General features: G+C 50.5%; 1 protein-coding gene across 1 annotated transcript in view; it reads left to right on the top strand.

Moving 5' to 3' along the window:
* Window positions 1–16,464, top strand: part of LOC140210370 (lysosomal protective protein-like) — a 95,720-nt gene that overhangs the window by 60,134 nt on the left and 19,122 nt on the right. Inside the window, exons 5-7 of the mRNA XM_072279266.1 lie at window positions 416–507; window positions 11,938–12,022; window positions 13,557–13,706. Coding sequence (XP_072135367.1) covers window positions 416–507; window positions 11,938–12,022; window positions 13,557–13,706 — 327 coding nt within the window. The remainder of the gene's footprint in view (window positions 1–415; window positions 508–11,937; window positions 12,023–13,556; window positions 13,707–16,464) is intronic.

Raw genomic sequence — 16,464 nt, 5'->3', positions numbered from 1 at the left:
TTTCTCTTCCCACAGACGCTGCCTGACCTGCAGAGTATCACCCAGCATCTTCTGTTTTCATTTTGGGTGTCAGGTATTTGACTATTTTGTAGTTCTGCAGGGCCTAGTGAGTGGCCTCCCTCAAGTCACGGAGACAACCTCGTCAACTGCTTTGGTAATATTGAGGGTTCCTCTGCCCCAGCCTCTGGACAAATACCTGGATCTGCTGATCCTATTGCAGGATGTTACCTGCCATAATAGGGCATCAGTTGTGTGAGCTGTGCTCAGCTGGGGATGGTGAAGAGTTCTTTTCACTGTCCCGATTGTGGATTCAGGTCCCATTGCACATGGAGGCTGTTATTCTCTGGGTTACAATGTGAACACAACACAAGCTCTCGTCATCAACGCGGTGGTGAAGTTGTTTCCTTTGTTGCAGGGGTTTGCAGTTGGCAATGGATTGAGCAGCACGTATTACAATGATCAGTCGCTGGTTTACTTCGCATATTACCACGGACTCCTCGGAGAAGCGTAGGTATCGTATTTGAGGAATAATACTGGTCTGAGCGATGGATATCTAGGGAGTGCCAACCCTCTCCCAGCATTTCGTGCCAAAGGCAAGGCAGCCCTGTTCAATGTGTAATGAGCTGTTCCCATTCCAGGATGATCTCCTATTCCAACCACATCTTGAAGGTGATGACAAATCCAGCATAAACATCTCCCTGTATCTGACCTTGGGATTGTGTGATGGGACAGTGTAGAGGGAACCTCTCTCTGTATCTGACCTTGGGATTGTGTGATGGGACAGTGTAGAGGGAACCTCTGTCTGTATCTGACCTTGGGATTGTGTGATGGGACAGTGTAGAGGAAACTTCTCCCTGTATCTGACCTCGGGATTGTGTGATGGGACAGTGTAGAGGGAACCTCTGTCTGTATCTGACCTTGGGATTGTGTGATGGGACAGTGTAGAGGAAACTTCTCCCTGTATCTGACCTCAGGATTGTGTGATGGGACAGTGTAGCGGGAACTTCTGTCTGTATCTTACCTTGCGATTGTGTGATGGGACAGTGTAGCGGGGTCCTCACACTGTCAAACCTGTGCTGTCCCAGCACACGTTCCCAAGGTTGGACACAGTGTGGATCTAGTCTGATTGAGCTAGGAAAAATTGAGGAAAACTACTGGATGAATTTTGCCAGATAGATTGGGGGAGGTGTGGAGGGTCTCATCCACATCTTCTTGAGTGCTTGTTTTAGGGTGGAGGCTTCTTTTGGAGTTTTCTACCTGGATTGAGTTTGTTGGCAGCTGTTAACCGTATAGATTCTTGCTGGGGCCACTGGCAACTTGCCAGGTAGCTGTTTCCCTTGGAAGGAAAGGGAGGACTCACTGTTGTTCCCATACGAACTCCTTCCTCCTACCTCATTGTATTTGTCGGTCAGTGTGGGTGGAGCAGCATTTGGATGTCTCTACCTTTTGTAGCCTGGGAATTCTTCGAGACTGGTAGAACCTTTCCTGGCATTGGAATTTCTACTGCCATGCTAAAGGTGACTGGCGAGTGCTGGGCACTTCCATACAACCCGGAAAAGAAGGTTTCTCTTCCACTGCCATTTAAGCAGCACCAGCTGGTCTGGGGTCATTGGTTACGTACTCCAGATCTTCGCAGGACCCCACAACCTTGTGTGGTCAGACCGATGGATCTGCTGACGCCACAGGAACGGGTGAACTGTGTTCCAAATTTTTCCACCTTTATTCTCAGTGAGGCCCTCCTTTCCCATCTTGCCCTCTTGGGACAAGTAAGATCAGAGATCACCACCATCTCTTTCTGGTGCTAGAGGTTTATTCGTCTGCCATGGGAAGAGGACATTGAAGGTTGGTTTACTGTCTGGCACAAAGGGATAGACTACCACTGTACTGGAGCTCTGAACACCTAGAGTGCCGTATGGGCGGGGAAGTGGGGCACTTTCGGAGGGACTGTACTTACTCCTGTTCCAAGGATTCCACCTTTGGCACCACTGCGCTGCACCTGAGGAATCTGAGACTGCATGTAGTATGGGTATGGGGAGAAGCAAGGAGTAGGCATTGTGGTATGGGTATGGGGAGGGACAGGGAGTAGACATCGTGGTATGGGTATGGGGAGGGACAGGGAGTAGACATTGTGGTACGGGTATGGGGAGGGACAAGGAGTAGACATTGTGGTATGGGTATGGGGAGAAGCAAGGAGTAGACATTGTGGTATGGGTATGGGGAGGGACAGGGAGTAGGAGTAGACATTGTGGTACGGGTATGGGGAGGGACAGGGAGTAGACATTGTGGTATGGGTATGGGGAGGGACAGGGAGTAGACATTGTGGTACGGGTATGGGGAGGGACAGGGAGTAGACATTGTGGTATGGGTATGGGGAGGGACAGGGAGTAGGAGTAGACATTGTGGTACGGGTATGGGGAGGGACAGGGAGTAGACATCGTGGTATGGGTATGGGGAGGGACAGGGAGTAGGAGTAGACATCGTGGTATGGGTATGGGGAGGGACAGGGAGTAGACATTGTGGTACGGGTATGGGGAGGGACAGGGAGTAGGAGTAGACATTGTGGTACGGGTATGGGGAGGGACAGGGAGTAGGAGTAGACATTGTGGTACGGGTATGGGGAGGGACAGGGAGTAGGAGTAGACATTGTGGTATGGGTATGGGGAGGGACAGGAAGTAGACATTGTGGTATGGGTATGGGGAGGGACAGGGAGTAGACATTGTGGTACGGGTATGGGGAGGGACAGGGAGTAGACATTGTGGTATGGGTATGGGGAGGGACAGGGAGTAGGAGTAGACATTGTGGTACGGGTATGGGGAGGGACAGGGAGTAGACATTGTGGTACGGGTATGGAGAGGGACAGGGAGTAGACATTGTGGTATGGGTATGGGGAGGGACAGGGAGTAGGAGTAGACATTGTGGTACGGGTATGGGGAGGGACAGGGAGTAGACATTGTGGTACGGGTATGGGGAGGGACAGGGAGTAGACATTGTGGTATGGGTATGGGGAGGGACAGGGAGTAGGAGTAGACATTGTGGTACGGGTATGGGGAGGGACAGGGAGTAGACATTGTGGTACGGGTATGGAGAGGGACAGGGAGTAGACATTGTGGTATGGGTATGGGGAGGGACAGGGAGTAGGAGTAGACATTGTGGTACGGGTATGGGGAGGGACAGGGAGTAGACATTGTGGTATGGGTATGGGGAGGGACAGGGAGTAGACATTGTGGTACGGGTATGGGGAGGGACAGGGAGTAGACATTGTGGTATGGGTATGGGGAGGGACAGGGAGTAGACATTGTGGTATGGGTATGGGGAGGGACAGGGAGTAGGAGTAGACATTGTGGTATGGGTATGGGGAGGGACAGGGAGTAGGAGTAGACATTGTGGTACGGGTATGGGGAGGGACAGGGAGTAGGAGTAGACATTGTGGTATGGGTATGGGGAGGGGCAGGGAGTAGACATTGTGGTATGGGTATGGGGAGGGACAGGGAGTAGACATTGTGGTATGGGTATGGGGAGGGACAGGGAGTAGGAGTAGACATTGTGGTATGGGTATGGGGAGGGACAGGGAGTAGGAGTAGACATTGTGGTATGGGTATGGGGAGGGGCAGGGAGTAGACATTGTGGTATGGGTATGGGGAGGGACAGGGAGTAGACATTGTGGTATGGGTATGGGGAGGGACAGGGAGTAGACATTGTGGTACGGGTATGGGGAGGGACAGGGAGTAGGAGTAGACATTGTGGTATGGGTATGGGGAGGGACAGGGAGTAGACATTGTGGTATGGGTATGGGGAGGGACAGGGAGTAGACATTGTGGTATGGGTATGGGGAGGGACAGGGAGTAGACATTGTGGTATGGGTATGGGGAGGGACAGGGAGTAGACATTGTGGTACGGGTATGGGGAGGGACAGGGAGTAGGAGTAGACATTGTGGTATGGGTATGGGGAGGGACAGGGAGTAGGAGTAGACATTGTGGTACGGGTATGGAGAGGGACAGGGAGTAGGAGTAGACATTGTGGTATGGGTATGGGGAGGGACAGGGAGTAGGAGTAGACATTGTGGTACGGGTATGGGGAGGGGCAGGGAGTAGACATTGTGGTACGGGTATGGGGAGGGACAGGGAGTAGGAGTAGACATTGTGGTACGGGTATGGGGAGGGACAGGGAGTAGACATTGTGGTACGGGTATGGGGAGGGACAGGGAGTAGGAGTAGACATTGTGGTACGGGTATGGGGAGGGACAGGGAGTAGACATCGTGGTATGGGTATGGGGAGGGACAGGGAGTAGACATCGTGGTATGGGTATGGGGAGGGACAGGGAGTAGGAGTAGACATTGTGGTATGGGTATGGAGAGGGACAGGGAGTAGGAGTAGACATTGTGGTACGGGTATGGGGAGGGACAGGGAGTAGGAGTAGACATTGTGGTATGGGTATGGAGAGGGACAGGGAGTAGGAGTAGACATTGTGGTATGGGTATGGGGAGGGACAGGGAGTAGACATCGTGGTATGGGTATGGGGAGGGACAGGGAGTAGACATTGTGGTATGGGTATGGGGAGGGACAGGGAGTAGACATTGTGGTATGGGTATGGGGAGGGACAGGGAGTAGGAGTAGACATTGTGGTACGGGTATGGGGAGGGGCAGGGAGTAGACATTGTGGTATGGGTATGGGGAGGGACAGGGAGTAGACATTGTGGTACGGGTATGGGGAGGGACAGGGAGTAGACATTGTGGTATGGGTATGGGGAGGGACAGGGAGTAGACATTGTGGTATGGGTATGGGGAGGGACAGGAAGTAGACATCGTGGTATGGGTATGGGGAGGGACAGGAAGTAGACATCGTGGTATGGGTATGGGGAGGGACAGGGAGTAGGAGTAGACATTGTGGTACGGGTATGGGGAGGGACAGGGAGTAGACATCGTGGTATGGGTATGGGGAGGGACAGGGAGTAGGAGTAGACATTGTGGTATGGGTATGGAGAGGGACAGGGAGTAGGAGTAGACATTGTGGTATGGGTATGGGGAGGGACAGGGAGTAGACATCGTGGTATGGGTATGGGGAGGGACAGGGAGTAGACATTGTGGTATGGGTATGGGGAGGGACAGGGAGTAGGAGTAGACATTGTGGTATGGGTATGGGGAGGGACAGGGAGTAGACATTGTGGTATGGGTATGGGGAGGGACAGGGAGTAGGAGTAGACATTGTGGTACGGGTATGGGGAGGGACAGGGAGTAGACATTGTGGTACGGGTATGGGGAGGGACAGGGAGTAGGAGTAGACATTGTGGTACGGGTATGGGGAGGGGCAGGGAGTAGACATTGTGGTATGGGTATGGGGAGGGACAGGGAGTAGACATTGTGGTATGGGTATGGGGAGGGACAGGGAGTAGGAGTAGACATTGTGGTACGGGTATGGGGAGGGGCAGGGAGTAGACATTGTGGTATGGGTATGGGGAGGGACAGGGAGTAGACATTGTGGTACGGGTATGGGGAGGGACAGGGAGTAGGAGTAGACATTGTGGTACGGGTATGGGGAGGGACAGGGAGTAGACATCGTGGTATGGGTATGGGGAGGGACAGGGAGTAGACATCGTGGTATGGGTATGGGGAGGGACAGGGAGTAGGAGTAGACATTGTGGTATGGGTATGGAGAGGGACAGGGAGTAGGAGTAGACATTGTGGTACGGGTATGGGGAGGGACAGGGAGTAGGAGTAGACATTGTGGTACGGGTATGGGGAGGGACAGGGAGTAGGAGTAGACATTGTGGTATGGGTATGGGGAGGGACAGGGAGTAGACATCGTGGTATGGGTATGGGGAGGGACAGGGAGTAGACATTGTGGTATGGGTATGGGGAGGGACAGGGAGTAGACATTGTGGTATGGGTATGGGGAGGGACAGGGAGTAGGAGTAGACATTGTGGTACGGGTATGGGGAGGGACAGGGAGTAGACATTGTGGTACGGGTATGGGGAGGGACAGGGAGTAGACATTGTGGTATGGGTATGGAGAGGGACAGGGAGTAGGAGTAGACATTGTGGTATGGGTATGGGGAGGGACAGGGAGTAGGAGTAGACATCGTGGTATGGGTATGGGGAGGGACAGGGAGTAGACATCGTGGTATGGGTATGGGGAGGGACAGGGAGTAGACATTGTGGTATGGGTATGGGGAGGGACAGGGAGTAGACATTGTGGTACGGGTATGGGGAGGGACAGGGAGTAGACATTGTGGTACGGGTATGGGGAGGGACAGGGAGTAGGAGTAGACATTGTGGTATGGGTATGGAGAGGGACAGGGAGTAGGAGTAGACATTGTGGTATGGGTATGGGGAGGGACAGGGAGTAGGAGTAGACATTGTGGTATGGGTATGGAGAGGGACAGGGAGTAGGAGTAGACATTGTGGTATGGGTATGGGGAGGGACAGGGAGTAGGAGTAGACATTGTGGTACGGGTATGGGGAGGGACAGGGAGTAGACATCGTGGTATGGGTATGGGGAGGGACAGGGAGTAGGAGTAGACATTGTGGTATGGGTATGGAGAGGGACAGGGAGTAGACATCGTGGTATGGGTATGGGGAGGGACAGGGAGTAGACATTGTGGTATGGGTATGGGGAGGGACAGGGAGTAGACATTGTGGTACGGGTATGGGGAGGGACAGGGAGTAGACATTGTGGTATGGGTATGGGGAGGGACAGGGAGTAGGAGTAGACATTGTGGTATGGGTATGGGGAGGGACAGGGAGTAGGAGTAGACATTGTGGTACGGGTATGGGGAGGGACAGGGAGTAGACATTGTGGTACGGGTATGGGGAGGGACAGGGAGTAGGAGTAGACATTGTGGTATGGGTATGGGGAGGGACAGGGAGTAGGAGTAGACATTGTGGTACGGGTATGGGGAGGGACAGGGAGTAGACATTGTGGTATGGGTATGGGGAGGGACAGGGAGTAGGAGTAGACATTGTGGTACGGGTATGGGGAGGGGCAGGGAGTAGACATTGTGGTATGGGTATGGGGAGGGACAGGGAGTAGACATTGTGGTACGGGTATGGGGAGGGACAGGGAGTAGACATTGTGGTATGGGTATGGGGAGGGACAGGGAGTAGACATTGTGGTATGGGTATGGGGAGGGACAGGAAGTAGACATCGTGGTATGGGTATGGGGAGGGACAGGAAGTAGACATCGTGGTATGGGTATGGGGAGGGACAGGGAGTAGGAGTAGACATTGTGGTACGGGTATGGGGAGGGACAGGGAGTAGACATCGTGGTATGGGTATGGGGAGGGACAGGGAGTAGGAGTAGACATTGTGGTATGGGTATGGAGAGGGACAGGGAGTAGGAGTAGACATTGTGGTATGGGTATGGGGAGGGACAGGGAGTAGACATCGTGGTATGGGTATGGGGAGGGACAGGGAGTAGACATTGTGGTATGGGTATGGGGAGGGACAGGGAGTAGACATTGTGGTACGGGTATGGGGAGGGACAGGGAGTAGACATTGTGGTACGGGTATGGGGAGGGACAGGGAGTAGGAGTAGACATTGTGGTACGGGTATGGGGAGGGACAGGGAGTAGGAGTAGACATTGTGGTATGGGTATGGGGAGGGACAGGGAGTAGACATTGTGGTACGGGTATGGGGAGGGACAGGGAGTAGGAGTAGACATTGTGGTACGGGTATGGGGAGGGACAGGGAGTAGGAGTAGACATTGTGGTATGGGTATGGGGAGGGACAGGGAGTAGACATCGTGGTATGGGTATGGGGAGGGACAGGGAGTAGACTGTGGTATGGGTATGGGGAGGGACAGGGAGTAGACATTGTGGTACGGGTATGGGGAGGGACAGGGAGTAGGAGTAGACATTGTGGTACGGGTATGGGGAGGGACAGGGAGTAGGAGTAGACATTGTGGTATGGGTATGGAGAGGGACAGGGAGTAGGAGTAGACATTGTGGTACGGGTATGGGGAGGGACAGGGAGTAGGAGTAGACATTGTGGTATGGGTATGGGGAGGGACAGGGAGTAGGAGTAGACATTGTGGTATGGGTATGGGGAGGGACAGGGAGTAGACATCGTGGTATGGGTATGGGGAGGGACAGGGAGTAGGAGTAGACATTGTGGTACGGGTATGGAGAGGGACAGGGAGTAGGAGTAGACATTGTGGTATGGGTATGGGGAGGGACAGGGAGTAGACATTGTGGTACGGGTATGGGGAGGGACAGGGAGTAGACATTGTGGTATGGGTATGGGGAGGGACAGGGAGTAGACATTGTGGTATGGGTATGGGGAGGGACAGGAAGTAGACATCGTGGTATGGGTATGGGGAGGGACAGGGAGTAGGAGTAGACATTGTGGTATGGGTATGGGGAAGGACAGGGAGTAGACATTGTGGGACAAGAAGGCAATGAAGCAAAGCAAGCAGCCCAAAGCAGGCCTCTGAGAACATTGGAGCTTGTACCGGGAACCTGCCTAACCTGAAGGTCAGAGGGAGGCAGAGAGAAGTATTGTACATGGGTGGACAGGGTTTTGGATGTAGAGGGTACTGCTGCTTCAATGGTCCCTGTACCTGCTTGCTTCTCCAGTCTGAAGTTTACCAGATATTTCAACCATACCCTTGAAGAATAGGACTGCTGTGGTGCCCAGCATGACCCAGCATTGGCAAGGAAGTTAGAAAATCTAGTAGCCTCCTTTGACTTGGTTGACCCTTCATCCTTACTCTGGTGCCTTCTCGAGATGGTCTAGGGGAATGAGGTTCCCGAATAGACCATCTTGGCCGTACTGTGCACCCCCATGTGAAAGTATCATGCTTGGACCATCGCCTTGTGTAGCTGGATTTCGCTCCTCTGCACTCGCAGCCAGGATCTGGGTCCTGGCCTCCAACAACCGGCTGCTGGAGGACAGCCGATTCTGCAATGCATTCTGAACCAACTGCAGGGAGAAGAGGACTTCTGCTCCCTGCAGCTATGATAGCACCTCCAGTTTCTATGTTGGGAGTAAATTAGTGGCTGAAAAAGAGGTGGGGCTCTGAGATCGAGTGGCTTGAGAGAGAGTTGCTTGACATAGAGTCCTATCTTGGTCTGACCACTGGGGACCCACAGCTATGGCAGGAATAACAAGAGAAGAGTGATGTGCTGAGAGACCTGCAGTTCCAGCAGTTCCCAGGGGTGTACGTCATGCCATGAATCCAAATGCTGCAGGATTTGGACCATGGCTCATTCTTCTTTGGCAATTTGGAGAAGTCGTAGGGAGTCTGAAAGCAGGTAGTGGAGTCACAAGCTGCTGAAGGCTCCTTCATTATCGGATCCCAATAAATCTACAAAGAAGTCCATTCCTTCTACAGGTCCTTGTTTTCCCCGGCCCCACTGAGTGTGGATGCGTGCTGTGAGGTCTGGAAAGATCATCTGGTGGTCAGGTTGAAAGATGTGGAGCGGCTGGACTCTCCCCTGACTTAAGCTCTTATACTGTGCTGCAGAATGCCTTGTCAAGGTCGATGGATTGTTAATAGTGCTCATTATCCTTTCGAAGAGGCGTATGTCAGGGATGCCCATGACTGGCCAGTTGTACATCATCTGTATAGAACCATTCCTGTGCCTATTTTGAGGAGCTTGATGGGTCTGACTCTTAAGTTTTCTTAATCCGTATGTAGAAGTCCGAGTGAGAGAGTGTGCGATACTGGATCTGCTGTTAGGCAGGTGACAGAAGTTTGTGTAGGGGAACACGTTGCATCCAGTGACCACAATGCCATCAGTGTCAAAGCAAATATGCAAAGAGATAGGGCCGGTCCGTGGGTTCAGATTCTATGTTGGAGAAAGGCCAGTTTTGATGGTATCAGAAAGGATCTGGCAAGTGTGGATTGGGACAGGCTGTTTTCTGGCAAAGGTGTACTCGGTAAATGAGAGGCTTTCAAAATTGAAATTTTGAGAGTACAAAGCTTGTGTGTGCCTGTCAGAATAAAAGGGAACCTTGTTTTCCAAAAGACATTGAGTCCCTGGTTAGGAGGTGCATAGCAGGTAGAGGCAGGTAGGAACAAATGAGGTGTTATGGAGTACGAGAAATGCAAGAGAACACTTAAGAAAGAAATCAGGAAGGCTAAAAGGGGGGGCATGAAGTTGCTCTAGCAGACAAGGTGAAGGAGAATCTTAAGGGGGTCTACAGATATGTTAAGACCAAAAGGATTGCAAGAGACAAATTTGGTCCTCTGGAAGACCAGAATGGTAATCCATGTGTGGTGCCAAAAGATCTTAAATGAATGCTTTGTATTTGTATTTACTCAGGATATGGACATGGAGTCTATAGAACTGAGGCAAATTGGCATCAACTTCATAGACCCTGTACAGATTGGAGAGGAGGAGGTGTTTGCTACCCTGAGGCAAATCAGGGTGGATAAATCCCCAGGGCCTGACTAGGTGTTCCCTTGACCCTGACGAGAGGCAAGTGCAGAAATTGCCAGGGCCCTGGCAGGGATATTTAAATCATCCTTAGTGAGTGGAGAGGTACCAGAGGATTGGAGGATAGCCAATGTTGTTCTGCTGTTTAAAAAAGACTTGAACCAGAAACCCGGAAATTATAGGCCAGTGAGTCTGACATCACACAGTGAGTTGTGGGAATATCTAATCCAAAGCTAATGTCTAATCCAATTTACCACCTCATCCTGAATGTGAGTGACTGAACCATCTTGACCAGCTTCCCATGCAGGATCTTGTCAAATGCCTTGCTAAAATCCACATAGACAACATCCACTTTTCTCATAACTTCCTTGAAAAACTCGATAAGGTTGGTTAGACATGACCTACCATGCATGAAGCCAAGATGACTATCCTTAATCAGTCCATGTCTACCCAAATACTTATATATTTGGTCTCTTAGAATACCTTCCAATAACCTTCCCACAACTGCTGTCAGACTCACTGGCCTATAATTTCTTAGTTTCTGTTTCAAGCCTTTTTTAAACAGTGGAACAACATCAGCTAAACTCAATCCTCCGGTACCTCTCCACTCACTAAGGATGATTTAAATATCTCTGCTAGGGCCCCAGCAATTTCTGCACAGCCCACTTGTGATAGCAGCTCATTCCACACTCCCACAACTCTCTGAGTGAAGACGTTTCCCCTCATGTTCCCCTTTCACCCTTAACCCATGACTTCTGATGGTTATCCCACTGAACCTCACTATCCACAACACCACCAATTTTCACATCATCTACCAACCTACTAACCTATATTTTCATCCAGGTCATTTATATACATCACAAACAGCAGAACAGTCCCAGTACAGATCCTACAGTCGCAGTACAGATCCCTACAGTCCCAGTACAGATCCCTACAGTCCCAGTACAGATCCCTGCAGAACACCACTCATCACAGACCTCCTGCTAGGGTCCCTATGACCACTGCCCACTGTCTTTTATGAACAAGCCGGTTCTGAATCCAGTTAGCCAATACACTGTGGGTCACGTGTGCCTTAATCTTCTGGGTGAGTGGTAACACTAGATTGCTCTACCTTCAGTAAAGTGATGATGTTACACGTGGGTAGCACTGTGGTCAGTGTAATGCTGTAGCGACCCAGTGACTGGGGTTCAATTCCCGCTACTGCCTGTGAGGAGTTTGCATGTTCTCCCTGTGACCGACTGGGGTTCGTCACACATTCCAGAACAAAGACGTACGGGTTAGTCAGTTGTGGGCACGCTGTGCTGCTGCTGGAGGCATGGCAACTTGCAGGCTGCCCCAGCACCTCCTTGGACTGTATCGGCTGTTGAGGCAAAGAACACAGTTCGATGTTTTGATGTAAATGTGACAAATAAAGCTAATCAGTAACCTTTTATCTTTAATGGGTCTGTCCATATCTGGCATCCACTAAGATGAGGAATGATGTTAGGTGAGTTAGGGCAAAGGTGTCTGACCTGCGATCTGGATCACATTATTTTTCCTTTTCTGTTTCCTGTCAAGGCTCTGGACCGACCTGAACCGGTTTTGCTGCGAGGACGGAACCTGCAACTTCTACAACAACACTGCCGAGGGCTGTGCTCAGTTGGTAGGTGTCGGTGTCCATGCTCCCATTTTCCAAGACAGGCCACGCACAGGCAGTCTGCCTTAATATATTCTGCAGCTCCTCCTTGCTGTACCTGTGTCACAGACACAACAGGAGGGACTGCAAACTCATGGCGCCGTCATCACTGGCTTCCCATCCACTTCAGAGACCTGGACTTAACAAAATCAGCCATCTCTGAGCAATGGAGAGATCCTATACACACTTCCTCTGCACAATCCTCCAAATCCACTGGGAGGGTTTAGTGAACTCACCCCACCCCAGGACAATATCGTAAGACTACAAGATATAGGGGGCAGAATTAGTCCATTCAGCCCATCAAGTCTGCTCTGCCACTCCATGGCTGATTTATTATCCTTTTCAATCACATCCTCCTGTCTTCTCCCCATAATCTTTAAGACCTTAACTAATCAAGAACTTATCAACCTTGGCTTTAGGACTGCAATGAAGGTCCTCCATTTCTGGTGGTGTTCCTTCATTGTGTCAGTCGCTTCCTTTTGGTTTTCACTACTGTCAGTCATGCAAGGCCCAGGGGGAGACTCAGGAATACCGTCACACTTGGGTGTAGAATTGCTGTTTCTGTAACTATTTTTACCAGTCAGGGTTGTTATCTCTGAATTGAACCCCCAAACCTGGAGGACTGGTGGAACACTTAGTTTGGCCTCTAACCTTTGACCTGTTTGGCATGGGTGACCTACCAAGAGCCAGAGTTTAATGCCCCAACTCCAGCCAGGATAGCCCTCCAGGTCATTGAGGCACACAAGCCTCCAAATCTCTACAAGGTTGTAGTCCTCTTGGAGGAAAATGTTGTAAAAAGACTAAAATTACTATAAAGTACAAAAAAAAAGTGCAATAAAAGAGGAATAAAGAGGTACTGATGGTGGAGGGAAGAAGCTGGCCCTGAACCGGTATGTGGACCTTCAGGCTCTCTGATGGCAGTACAGTAATGGGAAGTGGGCATGGTGAGGGTGCTGCCCCCTTGAGGCACCAGCTATGGACTACACCCTCTATGGTGTGGGGAGTTGGTGTAACTGGCTTATTGCTGTCACATGTACTGAGTAACAGTGAAAACCTGTATTCTGCACTCAGCAGGTCAGGCAGCATCTATGGATGGGAATAAAGTTGACATTTCGGGCTGGCCCCTCCAAAGTTGCTGTCTGACCTGCCGAGTTGCTCCAGCATTTTGTGTTAGTTGCTCTGGATCTGCAGAATCTGTGGTCTTTCTTCCATCCATCAGTGCAAAGAGGAAAGCAGTGACAGAATGTTAGTTACAGGGAAAGTGCAGAGCAGGTAGGCAATAAGGTGCAACGACCACCACGAGGTCGGCTGTGAGATTGAGAGGCCTGTTGAAGCCTAGAGCACTGTGGACTCACCCTGCTGTTGTCACGGGTGTGTGACTGAGTGGACGGTTGACTTGATCCTCAGCCCACTCATTCCCGAATGGTGAGGGACTCGGATCTGGTGGAAGGTAAATGAACCAGCAGGTGGGTTGACCTGAGAAAAATGATTTGTTTTACAGCTCTGGGAAGTCAGTTCCATCATCTTCAACAGCGGACTGAATCTATACTCACTGTACATGGACTGTGCCGGAAGAATGCAGAAAGATACCGCGCGCTTTGACAGAGACATGAAAAATCTCTTCCAATTTTACCAGTTTGAAACGGTGATGGTATGAAAATCTTTTCCTTTTCCTTTAAAATTTGAAAAGGGCTCACACTTGTGGAACTGGCTAATGTTCATGTTCCCTACACTGAATTTCAATGCACCAGTTACCACAGTGAGAGTTGAACTCGTGACATCACACAAAATATCAGGTATAGGAGCAGAATTAGGCCATTCAGCCCATTGAATCTGCTCTGCCATTCCATCAGGGCTGATTCTTTTCAATCCCATTCCCCCTGTCAGATCATCACAAGTCCGGATTTCTAGTGTGTAGGTCCAATAACAACCAACAATACTATTGGTTTAATATCATTAATGTTATCAGCGAAGTATGTATATGTCACTATTCATTTACGTGTACCAAGGTGCCTTTGTGTGCCGTGCTGTACATCGAGGTAGTAAAAGGAGCGCAGAATATCGTGCTGCAATTGCATTGTGGACAGACAATAAGCTGCAATGATCTTAATGAGGTAGACTTGGAGAACAGAATTCAGCTTTAGATGAGAGGTTTGTTCAACAGTGGGTCAGAAGTTGCCCTTTGCCTGACAGGATATGGGAGAAAAGAGGATGTCTGGGGTGGGAAGAATCCTCGAATATGTTGCTCAGGCAGGTTTGTTGATCCATCTCTTGTGACCACCCCCCCCCCCCACCCTCCAACCCACTAGTTACTGGTTTCCTTGCTGTGTTGTTCTAGCCACAATGGTCTTTGGGTGCTTTCATGCCCAGTTCATCAGTATCATCAGAACCGGATGACGGTACAATATACTGTAGACATCAGAGATGTTTGACAAGATCCAGCAATGCGTGCTGGGCATCCTGGACTCCATGATGGTAGGGGGTGTTGGGATGGAGACAAGGGGGCCTCGGGCTCCTGGAGAGACTGCAGGTGCTGGAATCAGCAGCAGTACACTATACGCTGCAGGGACTCAGTGGGTCGAGCAGCATCTGGGGTAGGGACAAGGAGTTGCCAATGCTGTGTTCCTTCTCTCCCACTGATCTGCTGATACTGCCTCGCTTGCCCGTCAGATTGTTGGTATTTGCCAATTCTGGCTGCACCTGGATGCAAACATTTCTGCCTTCTCATTAGCATCCATTAGGCATTTGATAAGGTACCCCATGCAAGGCTTATTGAGAAAGTAAGGAGGCATGGGATCCAAGGGGACATTGCTTTGTGGATCCAGAACTGGCTTGCCCACAGAAGGCAAAGAGTGGTTGTAGATGGGTCATATTCTGCATGGAGGTCAATGACCAGGGGTGTGCCTCAGGGATCTGTTCTGGGACCCTTACTCTTCGTGATTTTTATAAGTGACCTGGATGAGGAAGTGGAGGGATGAGTTAGTAAGTTTGCTGATGACAAAGGTTGGGGGTGTTGTGGATAGTGTGGAGGGCTGTCAGAGGTTACAGCAGGAGACCGATAGGATGCAGAACTGGGCTGAGAAGTGACAGATGGAGTTCAACCCAGATAACTGTGAAGTGATTCATTTTGGAAAGTCAAATATGATGGCAGAATATAGTATTAATGGTAAGACTCTTGGCAGTGTGGAGGATCAGAGGGATCTTGGAATTCGAGTCCATAGGACACTCAAAGCAGCTGCACAGGTTGACTCTGTGGTTAAGAAGGCACATGGTGTATTGGCCTTCATCAATCGTGGGACTGAGTTTAGGAGCCAAGAGGTAATGTTGCAGCTATATAGGACCCTGGTCAGACCCCACTTGGAGTACTGTGCTCAGTTCTGGTCACCTCACTACAGGAAGGATGTGGAAACTATAGAAAGGCTGCAGAGGAGATTTACAAGGATGTTGCCTGGATTGGGGAGCATGCCTTATGAGAATAGGTTGAGTGAACTCGGCCTTTTCTCCTTGGAGCGATGGAGGATGAGAGGTGACTTGATAGAGATGTAGAAGATAATGGGATGCATTGATTGTGTGGATAGTCAGAGGCTTTTTCCCAGGGCTGAAATGGCTGACAATGGCTAAAATAGTGTGCATGAGCCGGTCGTGCATGCAGCCTGTTACAGCCGTTCCGATCGGATTCTTACTTTTTTCTTCTTACTTTTTAATGTACGTTATTTTTTGTATTTTTTTTTACGGTAACACGTCGAAGCTGCACCCTGTCTAACGTGCTGGTAGAGAGAGTTTTATTTGGGTTTTTAGCGCTGGAAATAGTTACATACCGACACGTGGGGCAGCAGTATAGTGGCATTGTTTATTCCAGGGTCCAGTTGATTGAGCTTATGCTGGCCAGTTTAGCGAGCAGAGCGGCGGACACCCCTGCTGAAATCTGGAGGAAATCACACAGAGGATGCAGAGGGGGATCACAAAGGTGAGGAAAGAGGACCAGGTCGAGACAACAGAGACTTATGGAGAAGAGGAGTTCGGTGGGTAATAAAATGGACGAGTTCATGGTGCTAGCCAGGCGTCAGAGAACATTTCGGGAGTGCAGTGTTAAGTGTTTCACTGGAACGGGGCTGCACAAGGACATACCCGATCAAAACTTCTCCATGGAGGGCTTCCAGACCGTTCGGGCTGACCGGAAGTGCACTAAGAGCAGTAAGCGTAAAGGAGTTGGGGGCTTACTGTTCTGGTTAACAACAGATGGTGTAATCCGGGTCATATTACGATCGAGGAACGTGTTTGTAGACTGGATATTGAACTTTTTATTGTTCGACTTCGGCCATATTCCACTGAGATACGACACTGGGTGGCACGGGAGATCATTCCTGCCTGTGGCCATCGAACTTGCAGCTCCTCCCGTGGAGGGTCAG

Source organism: Mobula birostris, chromosome 15 (assembly GCF_030028105.1).
Source record: "Mobula birostris isolate sMobBir1 chromosome 15, sMobBir1.hap1, whole genome shotgun sequence".
NCBI lineage: Eukaryota > Metazoa > Chordata > Chondrichthyes > Myliobatiformes > Myliobatidae > Mobula > Mobula birostris.
The sequence above is the reverse complement of the archived record's forward strand: the minus strand, read 5'-3'. Positions and strand labels throughout refer to the sequence as shown.